General features: G+C 43.1%; 3 protein-coding genes across 11 annotated transcripts in view; 1 reads left to right on the top strand and 2 right to left on the bottom strand.

Annotated features, from left to right (window-relative positions):
• The window catches only part of LOC116938836 (disabled homolog 1-like), a 36,515-nt gene extending 30,366 nt beyond the window's left edge, over positions 1–6,149 (top strand). For 8 of the 9 annotated variants that reach the window (XM_032946586.2, XM_032946542.2, XM_032946552.2 and 5 more), the window contains 6 exons: positions 274–376; positions 1,920–2,161; positions 3,245–3,425; positions 4,203–4,408; positions 4,913–5,020; positions 5,365–6,149. In XM_032946586.2, the coding sequence (XP_032802477.1) occupies positions 274–376; positions 1,920–2,161; positions 3,245–3,425; positions 4,203–4,408; positions 4,913–5,002 (822 nt within the window). In that variant the 3' untranslated portion in view covers positions 5,003–5,020; positions 5,365–6,149. The remainder of the gene's footprint in view (positions 1–273; positions 377–1,919; positions 2,162–3,244; positions 3,426–4,202; positions 4,409–4,912; positions 5,021–5,364) is intronic. The other variant, XM_076066266.1, reaches the window with a different exon arrangement.
• Positions 6,150–6,770: 621 nt separating this feature from the next.
• Positions 6,771–15,561, bottom strand: LOC142924266 (uncharacterized). Its single transcript, XM_076066262.1, has 4 exons — positions 15,428–15,561; positions 15,071–15,163; positions 7,988–13,798; positions 6,771–7,286 (listed from the first exon to the last, which is right to left on the bottom strand). Exons 2-4 carry the CDS (start codon positions 15,153–15,155, stop codon positions 7,246–7,248), a joined length of 5,937 nt encoding a protein of 1,978 aa, XP_075922377.1. The 5' UTR covers positions 15,156–15,163; positions 15,428–15,561; the 3' UTR covers positions 6,771–7,245.
• A 463-nt stretch (positions 15,562–16,024) lies between these two features.
• Positions 16,025–20,378, bottom strand: LOC116938869 (cyclin-dependent kinase 4 inhibitor B-like). Its single transcript, XM_032946612.2, has 2 exons — positions 20,069–20,378; positions 16,025–18,667 (listed from the first exon to the last, which is right to left on the bottom strand). Exons 1-2 carry the CDS (start codon positions 20,237–20,239, stop codon positions 18,413–18,415), a joined length of 426 nt encoding a protein of 141 aa, XP_032802503.1. The 5' UTR covers positions 20,240–20,378; the 3' UTR covers positions 16,025–18,412.
• Positions 20,379–22,396: the final 2,018 nt, after the last annotated feature.

The raw sequence follows: 22,396 nt of genomic DNA, 5'->3' as shown, positions 1-22,396 counted from the left end.
TCTATGTGTTAAACTATTTCATAAGGATTCATAATGGGTGTGTCAGAAACACTGACCCAACAACGATGAGATCCTGGGGTCAATTACAGGTGTCCTTAGAACAGATATTTTAACACAGCCATTTTGAACTCGCTGAATGAGGGAGACATCCAGACCTAGTGCCTGAACCATGAACCGAAAACCTGAGCCTTGCTGGTTCAGTGTCCCTGACTCTGCCATTATGAACCACATCCCAGAGCCACCTTGGCTTATGTTTTACTTGTTTTTCCTCAGACCCCTATTTCTCCAGATCTGTTTGGACTTGGCGATGTCTCCTCGACCAATCAACAGCTTCCGCCTCCCCCTCCAAACAAGATGGCTCCCCTAGGTGGGTTGGGTAAGTCGAGAATGCGTATAATGGCCAGCTCATTTATGTTGTATGTGGGTGTATAAGTGTATATATCTGAGATTTAAATTGATTCTTTTTCTCCAATCCAATTTTCAAAAAACATCATGTGGCTGTAAATAAAATTGGCGAAATTGTGTAATCTTGTCTGACTCCCATTATATATTGTGTTGTATTACTTTCATCATGCAATTTCACTGTAGTAATTCCATTTTTAATAATGATTTGTTTCGATTTGGCACCCATTACGACGGGGCATCTCATAACGCTATACACACGAAAAGCGACTTGCATACATCTGATCTCAAACATTCGAAAAAGGGAACCCCGGTGGCAGCTGTCCCTTTGGGAACAAGGTGACTCAGCACTTGGCCTGCTAATGGGCATGAGTGTACCATTCGCGGGGGGTCGATGATTGCTTTGTGGATTCCCATTTTAATAATTTGTGAGTACTTTTTTTTTATTTGGCAAATTTGTACCATAGCGCTGTTACACAATGGCCTACTTCTTTTTAATGATGTCAGGGGATCATATTCTTTGAGTCTTTCGGTAAAATCACGTAGATAGGTTCAAATGAATAAAAAAACTACGATGTTTCGATCACAACACAAGCGATCGTGACTTTACCGAATGACCCGAAAGAATATGACTTCCTACAGTCATTAAAGCTTTAAGTCAAGATTTATGTCAGGGGATCTTTAGTGTTCACTGTGAAGCAGGCGGTGTGGACTTTTATGGTTAATACGTGGTTTTTAGCATTTTTAAATGTCTGGATTTAGGCTTCGGTTTGTGAGAGCTTCTATGGCTGCATCAATTTCCACTAAATCTGTCATAACAACGGATGGAAATGAACGACGGGAAATTATCGAAGAAATGTAAGAAGGCTTGTAGAGTTTTCTAAAAGTAAATATAAACAAAACAATAGTATAACATGCTTGATAAACAATTGAATGTATCTGTGGGAGACACAACTGAAAAACATCAGATTATTTATACCAGTTGTTGAAGGCAGATCAGGATAAAAATTAATAAATAAGGAGGCGGTTGGCAGGTCGGAGTGTTTTTTGGAAACTGACCTTAATATGTAATGAAAAGCAACACAACAATATATATCACGTATGGATCTGACAAATTACGAGAATGAAAAAAAGCACCGAGAGCAGTAGCAAGCTTCGAATTACAGAGAGACAGAAAAATAAATGCGTATGTGGATGTTTGGAGGAGTGCAAGCACAGTAGTGAACACACTTTACTCTGAACCTGGTGACCTGCACTTGACCAGCACAGTGAAGTAAGGTCAACCATTGCCCATTACCAACGCAGCGTGGAGAGGTCTTCATTCAGTAGTGAATTGACAAAGATCCGTTATATTTTTAGGAATAAATAGTTATATATGATGTTATATCCTTATATGCAGGTGTACATATACAGTAGATGTGCATACAGTTGTACATATGCACGAACGCTTGACAAAATTTCACCTGTCCTCCCTCACTCCCTTTTCTGCTTCTTTCCCTTTCCTCCTCTCCCTGAAGCCTACAGCCTGCCCACCACCCCCGCCGCAGCGTGGGGCACCATGGGCCCCGTAGTGATGTACCCGGCGGGGTGGGTGGCCCCCCAGCAAGCGTCCTGGCCCGTGGCTGCTGCGGTGACCTCCCCGTTCGTTGTGGCCCCCTACGCTGCCATGCCCCCCACTACGGCCCGCCCTCAGCCTCTGCCCGCTGCCATACAGGCAGGGGCCCAGGCGAGGAGAGGAGCCAACAATAGCGCATTTAAGGTGAATTTAACTCAATCGAGCATTGTCCCCTGTTGCAAAACTACTAAATTAAACTTTTATGTAATCAGGTAATCCCCACTGAGCTATTAGCTCTTTTTCAGCAGCGATCTGGCCACACATGACAGCTTATCGCAGTTGCTTATCATGTGGGAATTTATAGTTGCCAAATAATCTAAACTAAATGCAAGGTTCTCAATGTGGAGGGGAAAAAATGGAGGACCTGGAAAAAAAATCCACGCAACCATGGGGAATATGCAGGTATCAGGGTTGGAATCGAACCCATGACCTCCTGCATACCAAGCAAGGGAGATTACATCTCGCCACCAGAGCACCCATGCTTGTGAAGCCTGATGCCTTCGTGATAGCCTTGCAATAATAGAATTCTCTAATAATTTGAATGATTGTATTTACCCCATTGCCAAGCAATGCAGCCCAACAATATTGCCAACCCAAGTTGTCAGATAATTAACAATGTGTCACCTTTTCGATTTAAATCGATTCTACGCTCTCAATATACAAGTCAAACTGTCCATGTGAGATTGTATTATGATTGTGTGAAGCATGTGTAAATGATGTTCTGTTACGGTAAAAAGAATGGAGTCGACAAAGCTGTTCGACAAAGACAAAAAATACAAGAAAGAATGCAAATGAAACAGCAAAAATAAGACAAGAATATTTTATTGAGTGGAATCACACTCCAGGATTATTGGAACAATTGTGGCCAATAATTACTGGTAATAATGTTTACAATAAATAAGAATCTTTTTTTACCAGGAGTGCCTCGCTGATTTTCAGGATGGTCTTCCATTGGGTTGTTCAGCCATTTAACTTTTAAGAAACGTGTATGTGTCTGTCCTGCTACTGATGATTGTGCTGATTATATATCTGCAGCTGCTGATTATGGTACTAATGCTGCTGCTGATGGTGAAGCTGCTGATGGTGGTGCAGCTGCTGATAGTGTTGCAGGTGCTGATGGTAGTGCAGCTGCTCCTGATGATGGTGGTGCTTCTGCTGCTGATATTGCTGTTGAGTATGTTTATGATGACAGTGCTCACTGGCTACCCCCCCCCCACCTTACCCCAGGACTTCCAGCTGGCCCAACCACCCCCCGTGCCGGCACGGAGCCACCCACGGGCATCTGCACTCGCCGGGACCTCGGATAAGTTTGCCGAGTACTTCTCCGAGAGGATCGGCGTAGCGCAGGAACCCGACGACACAGACGATTATGACATTTCACAGCTCACCGTCACGCCCTCCGCTTCAGGTGCCATCTCCCACCGTTTTGCCCTCCCCGTCTCCTGTGTAACTGCCCTTGTCTCCCTTTCCTTCCTCTATCTTCTGCTTGTCTTCCTATTATTTCCTGTTTTATCTACCTACCCTTGTCCCTTTTTATCGCCGCTATCTTCCCTTGTCTCTGCCTTGTCTCCTATACCTCCCCTCACCTCCCGCTTGTCCCCACTCATGTCCCTACATTCATCCTTGAGGCTAAAAAACAGTTTTGGTAAACACACACCCGAAATGTTTTTCAGGCACTTATTTATGTACTGTGCTACCAACCTGGTGATTTGAGTTCCAATTCTGGCCATGTCTAAAATCAGTGGCGAGTGATATATGAGCCAGTGCTGGTACATTCCCTTGGTCAACTGAGCCTTATTTTAGCACCTGTTGCAGTGTGGGAGACAAATGGAGTGGGGTGTGGTGCTCGCCATGCCAGTCTTAACAGATCCTCACGAAGAGTAGGTCTGTTAAGAAATAATGTGGATCTCTTTCATTGTATGTGTATGCCATCCATAGCCATTATGAACCAGTCACAGCCATTGTAATCCTGAGCGAAAGATACACTAATATACATGATTTTGTATTATCCAGGGTTCAAATGCAGGATTTAGCAGTGATGGATTAAGTGTCTCTGTCACAATCATTTAGGCCACCTAAGAGAAAGGGAAACACCCAGTCTCCCAGTTTGAACACCAAGTTCAGGATCTCAATGGTGTTTGCTCGGTTTCTGACACAGCCATTATAAACCCATGTGACTCACCAGATCCTTCCTCGGGATCTCTGTCGGCTGCATCATCAGCACCGGCTTCACCACCAAGGGCCGAGGCTCCGGCCACAGGCGCCGGCGCCACCACCACCGCCACAACCACCACCACTACACCCAGCACCACACCCAGCCATGCTCCCACTCCCGCATCAAGGTCATTCGAACACAGTCCCAAAGCTACTGGAGATAAGGCACCAACACAGGTGAGCAGTGGTGGTGATGTTAATGATTGAGATAACGCTCACTTATGCGTGGGTAGATTACCTGGGTCGTAGAATCACTGTTTGCGATAAAGGCATAGAAAATATAGTATTCCATGCTCATTCTTGCCTTTTTACACACCTGCTTCTTCAATTATTAACTCAGTAACCAATGACTTTACAAATCATTACAAAGAAAATAGTCTTCAGCCCCATAAAAACTCGGCCAACATTAAATATGTATTATTAGCCTCTTTTTTTATATGGTTTGCATTGTTGGTTTTGGTTTTATCCAGGCCATTCCTTCGCCTACCCCAGATAATCAAGAGTTTGACTGTAATCATTGTTGATTATCTTATGATGCTGGTGATGTTGCTGGTTCTGGCTATCAAGTAGTATCCGTATTAATATTATACTCTCCTTTATTAAGGAACATCAGTTAATAGTCAATGCAATTATACACATGAATGCCATAATAACCTAAGTATGTTCTCACCTACATAACAGAACCCCACTGAAGCAGCAGTATCTGCTGCATCAATTTCGTCTGGAGGGGATTTGTTGGGAGACGATCCATTTGGTGGTTCTTTAATGTGATCATTCATGGTTTTCCAGGTGCGTGAATTTCACCTTTCCACCCACTCACGTGTCTTACTGAGCTCCTACTGTGAGACTTTCCCTGTCCTCACTCATGTGTACCCTGATGGGAACAGCAACCATGAAAAGCTGGTTTATTTAGACGAGGGCACAAATCTATTTTACTGGGTCATTATGAACCTCTCAGATGTGTATAAACTTACCCATGGCTTAAACCCAGGTATGAAGGATCACTGCCTCAATATCTCTTGCATGGCCATTATGAATCCCTTGAAAGAAACACTTTGATCCAAGGTTCAAACTCAGGCACTCATAGGTTCACAATCTTGACTGCTTTCTTCCTGCCCTTGTGTCTATTGCAGGATGAGAATTGACGGAGAACATTTGAGACTAAAAAGGAAAATCTATCAAGGGACGTTCAACCGCGTTTTTATTTAACCGTGCTTCCACCACCACTGACGGTGCAGATGTTTCCCTCATTTTAACGACTGGAAAAGCCATCACAGAAGGAAAAACCTCAATTGACATGCAAGTCAAATGAGCTGGTACAGAATGGTGTGAAAGAAAGTGACAGATTGGAAGATGGGAAAAATATAAATTATGTTAAATGAAATCAAATTTGGCCAGGCAAAATGCATTTGGAAACTGTAATTGTAATATTTACTTTTCAAAAACATTATTGCAGGATTCAGTGTCTCACATAAGATATATTCCTGAACTGGTTTAGCTTATGAATCAGGATTAGCCTTTTGTGAAAATCTTTCAGAATTTTACAGTGATGGTGATATTGTTGTAATATATTTGCTGAAGACACTGCTTTATTGAAATTATCCTCACCACCAACTCCATCTCTCTCACCTACTCTTCCTTTAACGTTGCCAAACAAAGATTTTGAAAAATAAATCTTCCAAAATTATCATCTTCACCCTCGTTTCACGATCGGAGAATGCAAATGAGTATTTTCCAATCTGAGAGAGGTTTTCATTTTCGTTGAGACCTCAAATTTTACATAATGTTGAGAAGTGTCACTCGTGAAGATTTTTGCACATCATATTGTAAAAAAATATTATACTTGTTGTTTAACTCTTGACAGCTGAAATCAATCTTGTCAAATTTTACACGCATAATTAAAGTTTTTATACTTAAACATGCAAGTTTTGTTGAATTTTTTATTGACCATTATGTGCCAGTTGTGCTGTTATTCATGTTGTTAAAACGTACCTTGAAAAACTAAAGGGGACAGAGCCCTATGAAGACGTCACATCAGGGAACGGATCCTGAAAACGTCAACAGACCCCACTCTTAAGAGCTCTCAGCCAATGCTACATATTTCGTGTATCAGTCAACCAATGTCATTATGTTTTAACACTTCTGAAAGGCAGCCTTCATCACTCCACCAACTCACCTGGGTTGGGTCTTTAACCTCCTGAGACACAACCACTGCACTTTCAGATTGTGAGCAACACTTCACCTCTCCAGTCAATCCTCAATTCCCAAGTTCCTGTCTTCCTGACCCATCTTTCGATATTCACCAATCTCCATTAAAATTGTAAAGCGACTTTGATAATCACGTGACATTGAGTGGTAATTAAAAATGTAATAATCTTTCTCAATCATGCGAGATGTTACCCAATCATTAGGCACATGGAGCATGTAATGATAATCTATATTTCAATAGAGAAGATTTGGAAGCATATAAATGCAGACCGGTAGGTCATGAGGACTTGAGCATGGGAAAGCATTTTAAATTGTGAAATCCAAGCACCGAAACACTGACACAAACTTTATTCCAATTTTAAATAACAGATATTTGTATGTTAGGATGTGTTTTTTTTGTATGAGAAATGTTTATTCATCCAAAATAATTTTGGGAAACAACCACACAAGTTTTAGATTATTCTTGAAAACGAGTATGTGTATATGCATATTCATGTGTATTCTATTTGTTTTTCTATGCATCCGTTTGTAAGTACATACCCATGTGTGTCTTTATACATGTGTATGTTTGAGGCTACTTGCATGTGGCCTTAATGAACCAAAGTCTGGTAAAATCAGTAATGATAGCAGCTTCCAATTCCTAGTTAATGACAGCTGGTGTCATTTTTATTTGTATGTGCTGTATATGTATCTATGTGCATGTGTATACAAATGTGTATAATAGGTATGTATAAGTATAAATCTTTTGTGTCTGAGTTGGCTGTGATATATGGAGTGTTTGGTGTGGGACACGTGGACGGAGAAACTTAGGGAAGCCAAATGTCTCCCTCTGCCATGTCCTTTTCGTCTGCCAAACAAAATAAATTGGGTGTCAGCGATCGCTCTATGTTGGTTCATAACCACAAGCAGTGTCTTCCAGGAGGGTCATTCATCTATTAACAATGATGGACTTGGTAATTATTCTATAAAAGGATTGATACTCGTAAAATATTCCAGGAATTGCAGCTGAAGTTAAAGATTCTTGGAATTTTTACTTTGAAATGTAACCAGTTATTATTAAACAGCAGCATCAGGGATGAATTCTGGGAATTATTAAACAAGGCAGAACCAGTGAATAATTATAGGAATCAATATAATAGGGCGTGAACATTGAAGAATTCTAAGATAATTAACATAAAGTGGTTATCCCAATTTGAAGCTGGAAAATTCCTAAAAGTATTCTAAATAAGACGGAATGCAATAACCAAATAAAACTTGTCATTACCTGCATATTATTCGCTGTATCCCAGGCTATTAATGTTTGAAACTTCATGAATGCAAAAGTTATAAGAAAAATAGCACGCATGGAGCTTTGCTCAGGTATGTAATGACATGTATGATAGTTATGTCACAGTGATATCACTCACAAGCTATAAATAGCACTCGTTAAACTAAGTTTCAAAACCATGGCAGCCTGGAAAACATAGCCAGGTATGTAGCGAGAAGTACAATTACATTTTTGAGTTGTGTCTTTGAACATTACTACAATGCCAATCACTCATACCTCACCTGCATGTTTATCTCTTTTTTGCGCCCTGCTGGCCACAACCACCAAATCCTGGTCTCGATGGCTGCTTTGTGGCAGAATGCTCTCAATCGGACCTCCGACCTCATAGGTTTGGGCCTTCTCCACACACTCCACAAACTCCCGCAGGCTTTCATACACAGCCACTGAACAGTCCTCCACGGCCAGCCGTGCCTTTGCGCCTTTGTTCAGATAGCCGCCCAGTTCCAGGTAGAGCTTTGCCACCTGCACTGCCACCACTGTCATGTTGAGCTGTGGTTTGTTTTCCACAGTCGTTGACAATGGTAATCTTGAAGATGCTGAGCCACCTTCTTGGATGACGAATGACTGCGGCGGTCTCTCTGTCCCTAACTGCGTCATCATCCCCGTCAGAAGTTTTCCTTGTAATTCATTCACCATATTGCCAATTTTACTCTGTCCAAGGGTGTTCCTTTGCTTGTTTGCCGATTGAGATGCATTCATTGGGTTGCCCAGAGGGAAGGACTTATTTCCAGAGTCGTTTGCCTCCCGCTTCGTCTCCACCCTTAACTGCTTCCCACTGCTGCCACCATCCAACGTCCCGCTATCCTTTACACAACTAATAAATGCTCTAGGACCTTCTCGGACAGTGTTCCCACACCGTGTTCTAACCATCTGGAGTGCAGCCTCATGAGGGTTCACTAAAACAACATTTGATATCTGGACACTTGCTGCGGGCTCAGGTGTTCGTGAGCCCAGGGTTCCAGCATGGGGAGGGATGCTGGAGCGCCTCGTGTCTCCCTGCCTCATGGAGACACTTTCTTTATTGTGTAGATGCTGTTTTTTTCTTATATCATTTTCCACCATCATCGGGTTATTTGGCAAATAACCTGAGGGGAAAATCAGCACAATTGAGCTGTGCGCCTCTGGTTTCGTGTAGATGGCTGAGGAAATTGGTGCTGCCGGTAGTGTTTGAGATCCTACGGGTTTGTCTTTTGGTCTCTTATTATTGATTCGAAGGGGCATAGGGTTTTTGGTGACTGGTCCAATAGAACCTCTCTGCTTTCCTGGTTTATGCTCAACTTGTCTGCCTCCAGAATTGATACTAGGTCGTTTTTGTTCTGACTTGAGAATTGGTCCTGTTCTTGGTTCGATCAAAGGTCTGTTTATTCTGGGTCGAAGCGTAGCTGTTCCATCCCTAGATTTTATACCAGATTTTAGTTCTGGCTTGAGAACTGGTCGTCCTGTTTCTGGTTTGATCAAAGGTATATTTTCTCCATGTCTACGCTCAGCTTGTCTATCTCTCGATTTGATACCAGGTCTTTTTTGTTCTAGCTGGAGAACTGCTCCTGTTCTTGGTTCGATCAAAGGTCTATTCATTTTGGGTCTAAGTATAGCTGTTCCATCTCCGGGTGTGACACAGGCTTGTTTGAGACCGGGCCTTTTGTCTTCCGGACTAGGTCTTTTGCCATCTGCCCCAATGTCTCCAGCTCTGACAGCTGAAGTCTTGTTTCCAGATCTTTCATTTCCTGGTCTAACCTCAGGCTTCATGTGTGCACGTTTTTTAGTGTTTGATCTTACTCCAGTCCTCTCATCTACTATAATTACTTTCTGTTTACCTGCAGCACCTTCAGCTTGCAAACCCTGTTTCTCAGCAATTTTTATAGCTGGGTGCTTCACTTGTAAAGTGCCCGCGTGACTATTGATGCCAACAGGTGGCTGACGACCTCCCTTACTGCTCTCCCTCCCTCCTGATTGCTCTTCCCTTGCATTCCTTAGCTCACGGTTTGGCATTCTACTCAAGTACTCTTCAATCCCATTCAATTGACTGTCGAGATTTGCTTCATGCACAGATTTTAAATGCTTTGTCAGTGCCCTGGAATTTAAAAATGTATAGTTGCCATTTTTAAGTCGAAATGAATCTTGCCCACTCTTGCTCAGCACATTAGATGTTGTGCTTGTGGCATCAACTCCCAAGTTTCTGCTAAATCGGGAAGAATGCCTGGGGTGTCTTGTGTCTCCCTGACCCATGGAGACACCTACTTTGTTGTGCAGATGCTGTCTTTTTTTCACATCATTTGCTGCTGTCATTGTGTTACTTGGAATATGTCCAGAAGGGAAAAGTACCACAATTGAGCTGTGTGCCACTGGTTTGTTGTAGTTTATTGAGGAGCCTCCTGCTAACGGTAGTGGTTCGAATCCCGGTCTGCTGTCTTTTGGCCTGGCTGAAGGTCTCTTGTCCTTTGGTCGAAGCAATATAGTTTCTGTGCCCACTGGTTTAATCAAAGGTGTCCTCTCTTCTAGTTTGAGGTCTGCTCGTCTGTCTCCGGACTTGATGCCAGGGTTTTGTTCTGGCTTGAGACCTAGTTGTTTTTTACCGGGTTCGATCGAAGTTTTATTCTGTCCAGGTCTAAGCTTAGCCATTTTAATGCCTGTTTTGACACTATGTTGTTTTTGTTCTAGCTTGAAAACTGGTCGTCCTTTTCTTGATTCGATCAAAGGTCTCTTTCCTTCAGGTCTCAGCGTAGCTGTTATATGTTCTGTTTTGACACCCGGTGGTTTTACTTCTGGCTTGAGAACTGATCGTCCTGTTGCTGGTTCAGCTACTGTTCTCTTCTCTTCAGGACTCAGCGTAGCTGTTATATTTTCTGGTTTGACACCGGGCTGTTTTTGATCTGGCTTGAGAATTGATTTTCCTGTTGCTGGTTCAGATACTGGTCTTTTCTCTTCAGGACTCATGTCAGCTGTTATGTTTTCTGGTTTGATACCGGATTGTTCTGGTTTGAGAACTGGTCGTCCTGTTGCTGGTTCAGCTACTAGTCTCTTCTCTTCAGGACTCAGCATAACTGTTTTGTTTTCTGTTTTCACACCAGATTGTTTTTGTTCTGGTTTGAGAACTGGTCGTTCTGTTTCTGGTTCGAGTACTGGTTTCTTCTCTCCAGGTCTAGGTGTAGCTGTTTTGTTTCCTGATTTGACACCAGATTGTTTTTGTTCTGGCTTGAGAACTGGTCGTTCTGTTCCTGGTTCGAGTACTGGTCTCTTTTCTACGGGTCTGGGTGTAGATGTTTTGTTTCCTGATTTAACACCAGGCTGTTTTTGTTCTGGCTTGAGAACTGGTCGTTCTGTTTCTGGTTCGAGTACTGGTCTCTTCTCTCCAGGTCTAGGTGTAGCTGTTTTGTTTTCTGATTTGACACTAGGCTGTTTTTGTTCTGGCTTGAGAACTGGTCGTCTTGTTCCTGGTTTGAGTACTGGCCTCTTCTCTCCAGGTCTAGGTGTAGCTGTTTTGTTTTCTGATTTGACACCAGGCTGTTTTTGTTCTGGCTTGAGAACTGGTCGTCCTGTTTCTGGTTCGAGTACTGGTCTCTTTTCTATGTGTCTAGGTGTAGCTGTTTTGTTTCCTGATTTGACACCAGGCTGTTTTTGTTCTGGCTTGAGAATTGGTCGTCCTGTTCCTGGTTCAAGTACTGGTCTCGTCTCTCCAGGTCTAGGTGTAGCTGTTTTGTTTTCTGATTTAAATCCAGGCTGTTTTTGTTCTGGCTTGACAACTGGTCGTCTTGTTCCTGGTTCGAGTACTGGTCTCTTTTCTATGGGTCTAGGTGTAGATGTTTTGTTTCCTGATTTGACACCAGGCTGTTTTTGTTCTGGCTTGACAACTGGTCGTTCTGTTCCTGGTTCGAGTACTGGTCTCTTTTCTATGGGTCTAGGTGTAGCTGTTTTGTTTCCTGATTTGACACCAGGCTGTTTTTGTTCTGGCTTGAGAACTGGTCGTCCTGTTTCTGGTTCGAGTACTGGTTTCTTTTCTATGGGTCTAGGTGTAGCTGTTTTGTTTCCTGATTTGACACCAGGCTGTTTTTGTTCTGGCTTGAGAATTGGTCGTCCTGTTCCTGGTTCAAGTACTGGTCTCTTCTCTCCAGGTCTAGGTGTAGCTGTTTTGTTTTCTGATTTAAATCCAGGCTGTTTTTGTTCTGGCTTGACAACTGGTCGTCTTGTTCCTGGTTCGAGTACTGGTCTCTTTTCTATGGGTCTAGGTGTAGATGTTTTGTTTCCTGATTTGACACCAGGCTGTTTTTGTTCTGGCTTGACAACTGGTCGTTCTGTTCCTGGTTCGAGTACTGGTCTCTTTTCTATGGGTCTAGGTGTAGCTGTTTTGTTTCCTGATTTGACACCAGGCTGTTTTTGTTCTGGCTTGAGAACTGGTCGTCCTGTTTCTGGTTCGAGTACTGGTTTCTTCTCTCCGGGTCTAGGTGTAGCTGTTTTGTTTTCTGATTTAAATCCAGGCTGTTTTTGTTCTGGCTTGACAACTGGTCGTTCTGTTCCTGGTTCGAGTACTGGTCTCTTTTCTATGGGTCTAGGTGTAGCTGTTTTCTTTCCTGATTTAAATCCAGGCTGATTTTGTTCTGGCTTGGCAACTGGTCGTTCTGTTCCTGGTTCAAGTACTGGCCTCTTCTCTCCAGGTCTAGGTGTAGCTGTTTTGTTTCCCGATTTGACACCAGGCTGTTTTTGTTCTGGCTTGAGAACTGGTCGCCGTATTCCTGGTTCAACCACTTGTCTCTTATCTTTAGGTTTAACCATCCCTGTTCTATCTCCTGATTTGACACCAGGTTCTTTCTGTCCTAGTTTTATATTAAATGTTTCGTCTTTTGGTGTAGATGTTTTGCCTCCTGCTGTCATGTATCCTGATCTCACTGCATTTGTATTATTTTCAGGTCTCTTAACTTCTGGTCCAACCTCAGGCTTTGTATCTGCAAGCTTTTTAGTTTCTGGTCTCCCTCCAGTCCTCTCATCTGCAGTTCCTTGAGTTGGGTGCTTCACTTGTGAATTTATCACATCGCTGTTGATGGTAGGAGGCGATTGATGACTGCTCTTATTGCTCTTACTTCCTCTCGGCTGCTTGTCTCTTGGCTTCCTGAGCACATGCCTTATTCCACTCGTGGACTTTGCTTCATGCACGAATCGTTTATGCTTCTTTAATGCTGTGGAATTAAATGAGATGTTTTTTCCCCATTCATGGCTAAGTGAATCTTGCCCCGTCTTGCTCAGCCCATTTGATTTAGCGCTTGTTGAGTCCATTCCCAAGTTTCCAGTAAATCGATCGTTATTGGACTCACAATTAAACTGGTTCAATTTTAAGAGCTGTTCGAAGATGGAAACCCATACTGTGGCCGTCTGTTGTGGTTTAGGTATAGACTGCTTTTCTCCTGAGGATGCATTTTCGTCAGTTGTAGGTTTCGGAGATAGACTGCTGCCAGATTTCAATAGGGCCATGTTGGTCACCAATTGATCTGTTGGGATCTTTGACTGAGTTGTTGCCCCTGCCTGTATCTCTTTGGAGTCAATCACCACTTCATACCGCTTCATGAGCAGATTTTTAAGTTCGGGGAGCTCCTTATATCCAAGGGGTTGCCCTTCCACTTGCAAGATTGTGCTGTCTGTCGGCGATGACAATTTTGAGTCCTGTCCTTCTTCCTTGGTGGCATTAAAAACATAAAGGTGTTTCATGGTTCTGATGAAGTCAATGACGGCACTGAGTATTCTGTCAGAGCCATGTGCCACAGGAGTCTGCTTAAGTTTGCCATATGCCTCTCTGGCATCTATAATGCACCATGCGAGGAGGCCGTCTGAGCTGGTGTTGGTGGGATGACGGCAGCTGAAGTTTTTTGCCAAGGAGAGAAAGGGGAGCACAGGGACCTTGCTGTCATTGCAGTGAATGGTCAAATTTGTCCATTCCTTTTCGTCACTACTGTTGGATAACCAGTTTGGGTTGAGAAGCCATTTTGCAGACTCCGCTGTCACTTTTACGACTCCAAGCCAGAGAGTGGGCTGCTTCAGGGGCGCATCTGTGTGTCAAATGGTGAATATAAGGCGCAACCGGGACATCACATTACATATAACATTTCATAAAATATCTAAATTGTACAGGAGGGGTGGACACACGAGAGAAAGTGATCGGTGGTGTGGGGCGGGGAAGGGAGTGCATAGAGAATGGCGAGACGAGGGAGAAGAGAGGGGGTGGTGGATTGGAAATGTCTTTGGCAGGTAAGTCAGCAATGTGGACTATCAGCGGCCCCTTTTGGCAATGGAAAGTATCGAGGGGTGAGAAGAGTGGTGATTGGAACAATCGTTTTTGGGCCGCAGTGTGAGAGTCGAGGGAAGGGTGGGCAGGGTGTGGGACTTGAGTCACTACAGAGCCCCATTGTGTTGGAAATCAACAATCCAGTGTTTACTCGCGTGGAAACATCACTTATTGTATTCATGTATTAAAAAAATACTGCGTAGTTACAAAATCCGAACGCCCTTCCGTACTTTGATGTCTGACCATTTGGGTTGAGTAAGGCTGTGTAACCAGTTGCCTGACCCGTGCAGAGAAAACAAATAAGAGCGTCAAAAAGAGTTGATAAAAGACGCCGCACATTTGAAACACGAGAGCCGAGAAGATAAACACGGGACGACAAAGGAGACTCACAACAAGTCTCCCTGCGCGCTGCTGCCGTGAGTTCAAGGTTGAGAGTTAGCGAGTGGCAAACTCTCGGGATATTAGTTATACAGGTGGCAAGTTCCCGCGTTTAATAATAATAATCATAATAGATAAGTAATATGTTGATGGCAAGTAAAGGAATAAACATCAAATCGACGAGAGGCTTGAGGCATTCGGGCGTCATTATACAGCGCCGTTACAATGCAAGTTAACGGTTTTTAACGAAGTCTTAATAACATTAACGGGGGGGAGTATATATGTTTTATATATATTTTCATTATTTTATTGTTTCCCCTCCAACGTGACTTTACCGAAAGAACCAAGAATATGAATCACTGCAGTCACGAAAGCTTTAAATAAAAAAATTAACGAGGGGGCAGGTTTTTTTTATGTTTGTCGTTTTAAAACTTATTAAAAATACACAATTTCCTCTTGCATCCAAACTAAAATGTGTGTTTGGAGCGAATTATTTTTCATACCGTCCGCAATGTTAAAGCATTTGCCACCTTTTTAATTGTACGTTTAAAAAAAGCGTAACGTATAAACCGAAGCAAAATCTTCGTCTGTACACAGGTAGTATCGTGTGAATGTATACGGACGCGCAACGAGATCACGGTACGCTTATTAATCTCACTTGTGGTGGCGTTGAGAGAATTCCCAAACGAGGTAAAAAGAGCGCCGATAATTACGATAATCGGCGTTATGGGGATGTCACCCATCGTCCGTTCTGCAAAGAGGTAAAACAAACACAGTGCGTACGAATATTAACATTGTGCGAAACGTGAGGATCCTTTTTACGGAGCTTAACGCGCCAAATGTTTTAACCGTTTGCTAACTTTTATTAACTCACACGCACACAAAAAAAACAACAACTTCCAGCCGAGGGCGAAAAAAAATTGTTTCAATATTAAAAGAGCATTAAATATTAAAGAGCATTAAAAGAGCTTTCAAACGTCTACAGGTACTTGTAAAAGGCGTTTTTTTGTTTTACCGTGCGATGGCGCTGTTGTCGCATAAGCGCGGGAAGAGAGAAACAACAACCCCCAACGGCTTCTCTTCAAACGCGCGAGCCGCCGCCGCCTCTGATTGGTCGACTGCGCCAACGGTCGCGATATTTAAATGAGAATTCGGGTTTCCCTACCGTTGAGATGCTGCAATAAACAATCCCGGTTCAAACCTCCCACACATGCCTGGGTTATTTTTTTTATTTTCATATTCAATATAACGTCGTCATTCGTGCGGTGGCAGTCGTGCAAATGCCTAAGTTTATTAAACTTCCAACACGTTAATAATGTAAAAGGGGTGGAAACACTAAAAGACGTTTCGGGCAATGACCCTATATATAGGTCAATTCTCCTATAGCATTTATATACAGTATTTTCTTCTCAGGCAATGTGAATGAAGAACGTTGGGAGTTTTGTTTGTTATAATCATGTTGATGCAAGGACTCTCGCTCCCCCCAATTGTTATTATTCTAATTAGATGTGTGAGAAATTAAATTGCCAGTTTATAGAAATTGTATTTCATAGATTGGGTAATACATCAGTGAGTGTAAATGAGTAAAAATAAGTTGTCCAAGACAATAGAATTAGCAAAAGATGCCTTATTTATTTAAATAGTTAACAGCACAACAATTCGACATCTTAAAACTCTTCACATATTTTCCTCTTATATAACATTGTAACTTTCACAACATCAATTCATTAACAATAGCCAACAGCATAACAAGTGCAAATGTAACTTTTCATATTACTTAATTTAAAACATTTGGAATTCATTTAAAGAGTTTGTTCAGACGTTTTTTTCCCCAAATTCAATTTGCAATGTCCATTCAGAATTCTAAAAAGTTATACGGTCCTCAAAACAACTTTTCCCATCACTCCCATAGCTTTGTTATCCACACGAGCAACACGCCTTTAATATACACTTTAAAAAAGATCACACGTAAACATTGTCTTACCAAAATTTAAATAGGCTCAATTTTAAAACAAATTTAATAATTGTGCATTGGCGCGATATGCTTTAAACTCGGGTTTCAGTCATGGGTAAAAGACTGTCCTAAACACTCAATCCAATTAAAAGCTTCATTAATTTCATTAAGCCCATTAAGCCAAAAGCGACTAATATGAAGCCAAGACTTCTAAAGTTATTGCCGTCTACACATTTCATTGAAGCGAGCTCCGTCAACAACATATACAGATTAAGAAATGCATAAATAACAGACTTAAAAAGCATCTGGTAAAACAAATTACTTGCAAATTCAAGCATTGGATAATTGCATAAAAGTTAAATAGATACTTTAAAAAATAATTTAAGAGTACAGTACCACAAGGTACTTAAGTGCAAAATAAAATGTAACGCCTGCTTTTGTAAAATAAATAAGCCGTCATTGGTTACCAGGGCCGAGAGATCACTCACGATTCTGTAAACAACCTGATTTTCCATAGGCGTTAAAATTATGGTGGCTCAGCGCATCAGATAGCCATTTATGAACCCCCTGAGACAGACACCTGATATCCTGGGGCTTGAACCGTGGATGTCAGTGGTGCTGGCTTAATAATATCTTGAATATGGCCACTTTGAACTCTCTGAGCAACAAAGCCACATTTGATCAGACACCTCTGAAAATGAGCGCATTCTTTTTTTTAGTTAAATCTCTTTGTAGTTTATCAATAAAAGTGCAATGTAAAGTCATGTTTAAAATATTAAATTAAAAAACACATTACAAAAAAATAGTAATAAAGTGCGATAACTTTCAATATTTACGAGCATAAGAGACATGGAGGCTAATATCCTCCCAACCACCAACTAAGCTTAAGCCATACTGTGCCCCCCCCCCCCCCCCCCAATAAGTGGCCTACATGGGTTCCCCCATGGCTATATCTCTGCCAGTTGTTGAAATATGTTTGTCCAGGTGGTCATGGATCCCCTTCTGTCTCTTGAATGCATTCACAAATAAATAAATTTGCAAAGTGTATATAAACATTATGTACAGTTACTAACTGCACCGGAGTAGAGAATATGACCAATGCAATAACAGATTTGATTTCAACAAAACTCTTAACATCTGAGACAAAAAGCTGAACCCCACAAAACATGGTGACAATCCTACTACCGTCACTGCTGTTTACAATGGTGGTGGATATTGACAAAAGTCTTACTGAATTATTAGGAGGGTCAGAATTTAGATGTTTGGCCACATTATTGAGTGCTATTTGCAAGGAGACTGGCATACCCAGAGAAAAAACACAGGGATAACACTAAGAGCTTCATACATACGGGTTATTTTCCATCTGCTGTACTGCTGTCTCCAAGCCATTTTTGAGACCCAGAAGACGTGAAAGTTTCATAAATCTCAACTATTCAAATATAGTCACCCAAATTATGGATTACAGGTGATGATTATGATGCTGATTTTGTAAATTAAGTTATACAGCATAAAAAAGAAATATCTGCAGAATCATCACCAGTCATCATCACTAACAGGAAATGAAGTATCATCTTCTCTTTCCTGTCATCACTTCCTCCACTCCTCAAGATACCAGTTGCAGGAATTGATGTACTTATGCAATTTGTACTTATATATTTTAGTTATATTTCTTTTCAGAGACTTCCTTGCCTTTCCTATACTTCGGGCTCTTACCTTTTTTTGGATTGTTTTAATTGTAACTTTCTGACCCGCCCCTACTGGACATCTGTGAAAAAGAGTTTCACAGCTAATTAGATTACTGCTGGATTAATTAAGATTCTGATTCAGTAGTTCAAGCCTTTTTCTCAACAACTTTCAACCAAAAAAAAGATGGTAAAAAATGCGGGCACAAGCTAATCATCAACTCCGTCCATCTCAACCTCTTCCCCATCTTCATTCTCCACTCTCCTCCACCTCTCCCTCTTCCACCGTTTCCTCGTCGTCTGCATCCTCCGTTTGTGGATTGAATAAAGGAGGGAAACGCAGTGGGATAACATCTTCATCTTCCTACTCATCATCGACCAAGGCGAGGGCGAGGGCCGAGTGCCCATTCAGCTCTGCGAGTTGGGAGGGCGTGCGTCCGAGCGCATCCTTGACCCACATGGGGGCCCCGTACATCTTCAGCTCCAGGGCAGTGTCGGCAAAGCCTTCGCGTGCGGCGTCATGAGCTGGCGTGAGTCCCCACACTGGGTCCTGCACCCCCGGATCCGCACCGGCCTCCAGCAGAATCCGTGCGAGGGAGACATTGCCCAGGAGCATTACCTGACGCACGCAATGCGAATACAACAAAATATATAACACACGAATAGCGGGCTTTCCGCTATATTGTTGTATTTCGTGAGGCTTTATTAAAGGTGGGGATTGGAGAGGGGAGGAAATGCAACGTTATGGCATAGCCAGGGGCAAAGCAACCAGGACCCAGCACAAACAAGAGGCCCTGGGTACAGGCAGTGCAGCCGATGCTGCAGACACTCGTGAAAGGAAGGTCCCCTTGAGCAATCGTAAATATATACACCCACATATACTGCAATTTAAAAATGGATGTGATTTCCATCAAATTATCCAGGACTTAAAAAAATATAAAACAGCTGCATAACTGTACAGCATTTATGTGGATGGATGGGGTGCTCAAGAACTGCGACTTAATTAGGCAGCTGCAGAGGCGCGCCCCTTATTAAGTCCAGCATTTTGAAGGTGTGTGACAAATACCACACGTTCTAGATTTGAAGCTTGCGTGACTGCAAGGAATCATACTCTTTGGTTTTTTTCGGTAAAGTCACGTAGGTAAAAAAATAAAATTAAAATAAAGACAACTAAATTAAATCACGACGTTTCGGAGGCAACACAAGCTTCCCTCATCAGGTGTAAAAAAAAAGCACATTTATTTTAATTTTACTTTTTTTACCGAAAAAACCAAAGAGTATAAATGCCACACGGTAAAGCAATCAATTCCCCAACGAGTTTGACGACTTTAACCGGCTCAACAGTTTGTATTTTGGTCTTCATTTGTAGTGACTTGCTTTTGTCTTATTTGTGGTTGTAACTTTGTTTACCCGCCCCGACTAGACATGTGGAAGAGAGCTTCTATAGCTCATCGAATTGCTTAATTCGAAATCAAGATTCTGATCATGGACGCAAACGACACCTGGTCACCCTTCACCAAACGGCCAACACGTCAAGCTGACACTGCTGCTGATGGTTATTATAATGGTAATTAAGTAATATTGCCCGTTATGAATGAGTTAAATGTCCCGGTCACGGCCGACAACGGTGGCGAGCGGCATCAGACCCTTCCAACCACCCCCCTTCCATCAACCCGCACCTACCTACGCGGTGAAGTATGGTTTAGCGGTGAAGTATGGTCTAGCGGTGAAGTATGGTCTAGCGGTGAAGTATGGTCTAGCGGTGAAGTATGGTCTAGCGGTGAAGTATGGTATATTGTTTCCCTTCAACGTGACTTTACCGAAAGAGCTAAAAATATGGTCTAGCGGTGAAGTATGGTCTAGCGGTGAAGTATGGTCTAAACAACCGCCACGACGTGCAGCAACGAATTGACACACGGGGCAGCGAATCATGACAATTATTTTACACCCATCATATCTATTTGTTTTAGAATTCCCCTTCAAGAAAACCGCCTCGCGCTCGCCCTCCCCGCCGCTTCACCTGCAGAGCGGTGCGGCCGAAGCGGCCGGGCGAGTCCGCGGGAACCCCGCGCGCGAGCAGCTCGCGAACCGCGCCCACGTCGCCGCGCGCCGCCGCGTTCGACAGGCGGTCTCCATCGCTGGCGTTCTTGCCGCCGCCGCCGTCGTCGGCTTCATCGTAACGATAGCCCATCGCAAGAACACCGGAGGCGAGTGGCGGAGCGGTGAGACGGGACCGCAACGACGTTCAAAGCGTCGACAGAGAGTCAGTCTGTCTCTCTCTCTCCCGCACCACCACCAACCGCCCACCATTTATAGATTTTTTTGTTAATCGAGGCCAGCGATTGGTTAACTGCGCCTCACGTGATTAGATTCAGCCAACCGGGGGGTTTATTTTGAGTGGTGCGGGCCAACCAATGGCGAGGAAGGTCGCGCGCGCGGGGCGGGGGTCTGACGCCGTTGAGATTTAAACTTTTCCGCCGCTCTGATTGGAGGAGCTGGACCCCCACCACCACCAAGCCCCACCCCACCAACCCCTTCCCGCCCCAATCAACCCCCACCAGCCCCCAACCACTCCCCCACCCCTCGGGTGGGTGTGGTCATGCGGGGAGCACGTGGTTCTGTAATGGACGCGTGACGTCATTGATCAAATCCATTTAAAAACTAAAAAAATGCCCCCCCTACTCTTTGATGCTTTCGGTAAAGTCACGTAGATAGAAATAATATAAAACAAATCACGACGTTTCGATCGCAACACGAGCAATTTTCATCAGGTATAACAACCACAGCAAAGACAAAATGCTGAAGTAGGCGCGAGAGCTGCCGTGGCAAGAGGTGATATAGGTAAAAAAGGAATAAGAGCAGGTTGAACCTAAAGTTAATGATTGTGTAGTGACTGAACACATACTAATGCAAACTAAAGAACTGTTACGGACAAACATCTATGGGTGACATACATGATGTCAAGTCTTGTTAACATAATAGATTGAATTTAGTTACCTTTGCTCTATTTTGCACTCACATTGTCCCATACTGGACATCTGTAGGGAAAAGAGCTTTATAGCTCATCGGATTCCTCCAGGATAAATAAAGATTATGATTTTGAAGTTCCAGATGAGAGCCAATCTATTGGGGCTCCTGTCGTCGTTAAATATCATCTGACCCTGGGTGTCAGAAAGTTCTTAACCCCACCACTAATATAGCAATCTTGTAGCATTTGGTCGACCACCACTTGACCAATTCGATAAATACAAGTTTACTTTGCTATGTCATTCTACTGTACCGTATTTCAATGTCCCATATTAGGGTTCACTCCACTTGCATGGGAGACCACCATGAATAACAAGTGGTATGTACATGCTTGCTTCGGATCAGCAGAGGGCAGAGTAGCAATCTTACACCGTGCTATTGTGCTAAGTCATATGCTCACACGCCGATAACTCCCCCACCTTCACCCAAAGCCAGCGTGGGGGAAGTATGGTCAAATACATAACAATAACCGCCATTCGCCACTAAATGGCACGGCGCCTGTGCCAGGCTAAGTGCACGTTCAGGCAGGTCACGCAAACCTGTCAACCACTTATCAGTGCCCGACTTTATTACAGACCAATTCAGACCTTATTGGTCAGCCCCGTGCCCTTATAACGTTCATCCTACATAGTCCCATCACAAGGGAGAACACAAACAAAAAATGTTTTGCCCGTATTGAAACGGCTGTCCGCCGTATAGACCTTAAAACTTAATTTCCCTGCACAAGAATACGGAGTAGACCGTATGGGTTGACGGCTATGGTCACGAGACAGACCCAGGTGCCATGGGTCGATTTACTGAGATGACTGGCCGATGCACCACCTGTGCCCCCCAAATACATAAATAACCAAAAGGTGACCTGCACAGCGCCACGGGATGCCACTATCCAGCACTGACAGAGTTTCACAGACGTACTTAAAAAATATATATACTGTGTTGTATATATCACGATCGATATAGATGGCGTTATCGTGTTTTACGACGTCTGGGGATGCTCATTCCCAACAAAATGGGACTGGCTATCTGTAGTGTAGGCCAATCAGTATCAAAGACAATGCCATATATAAATACATTACAGAGCCATGCTTGTTTGCATGTTCACCACGCAAGTACCGCGTGCGGTTAAATGCAATAACTTGATACCTTGACAAAAAAAGGTTTTCCATTCGGTGTTTGGACATCTTAACACCGCTCTCCTGTTTTATTGCCCAGAAAGGGTACAAACCTATTGTTTTTTTAATTTTCTTCATAAAATGTGATTCGCTGGAGCCCGTGCGGGTGGACGTGGGAGCGGCGGTGTAGTGGTTAGCGCGTTACGCTG

Source organism: Petromyzon marinus, chromosome 1, assembly GCF_048934315.1.
Source record: "Petromyzon marinus isolate PM22_M1 ecotype Great Lakes invasive population chromosome 1, UKy_Petmar_22M1.pri1.0, whole genome shotgun sequence".
Lineage (NCBI taxonomy): Eukaryota > Metazoa > Chordata > Hyperoartia > Petromyzontiformes > Petromyzontidae > Petromyzon > Petromyzon marinus.
This window is presented reverse-complemented; position numbering and strand designations above follow the sequence as displayed.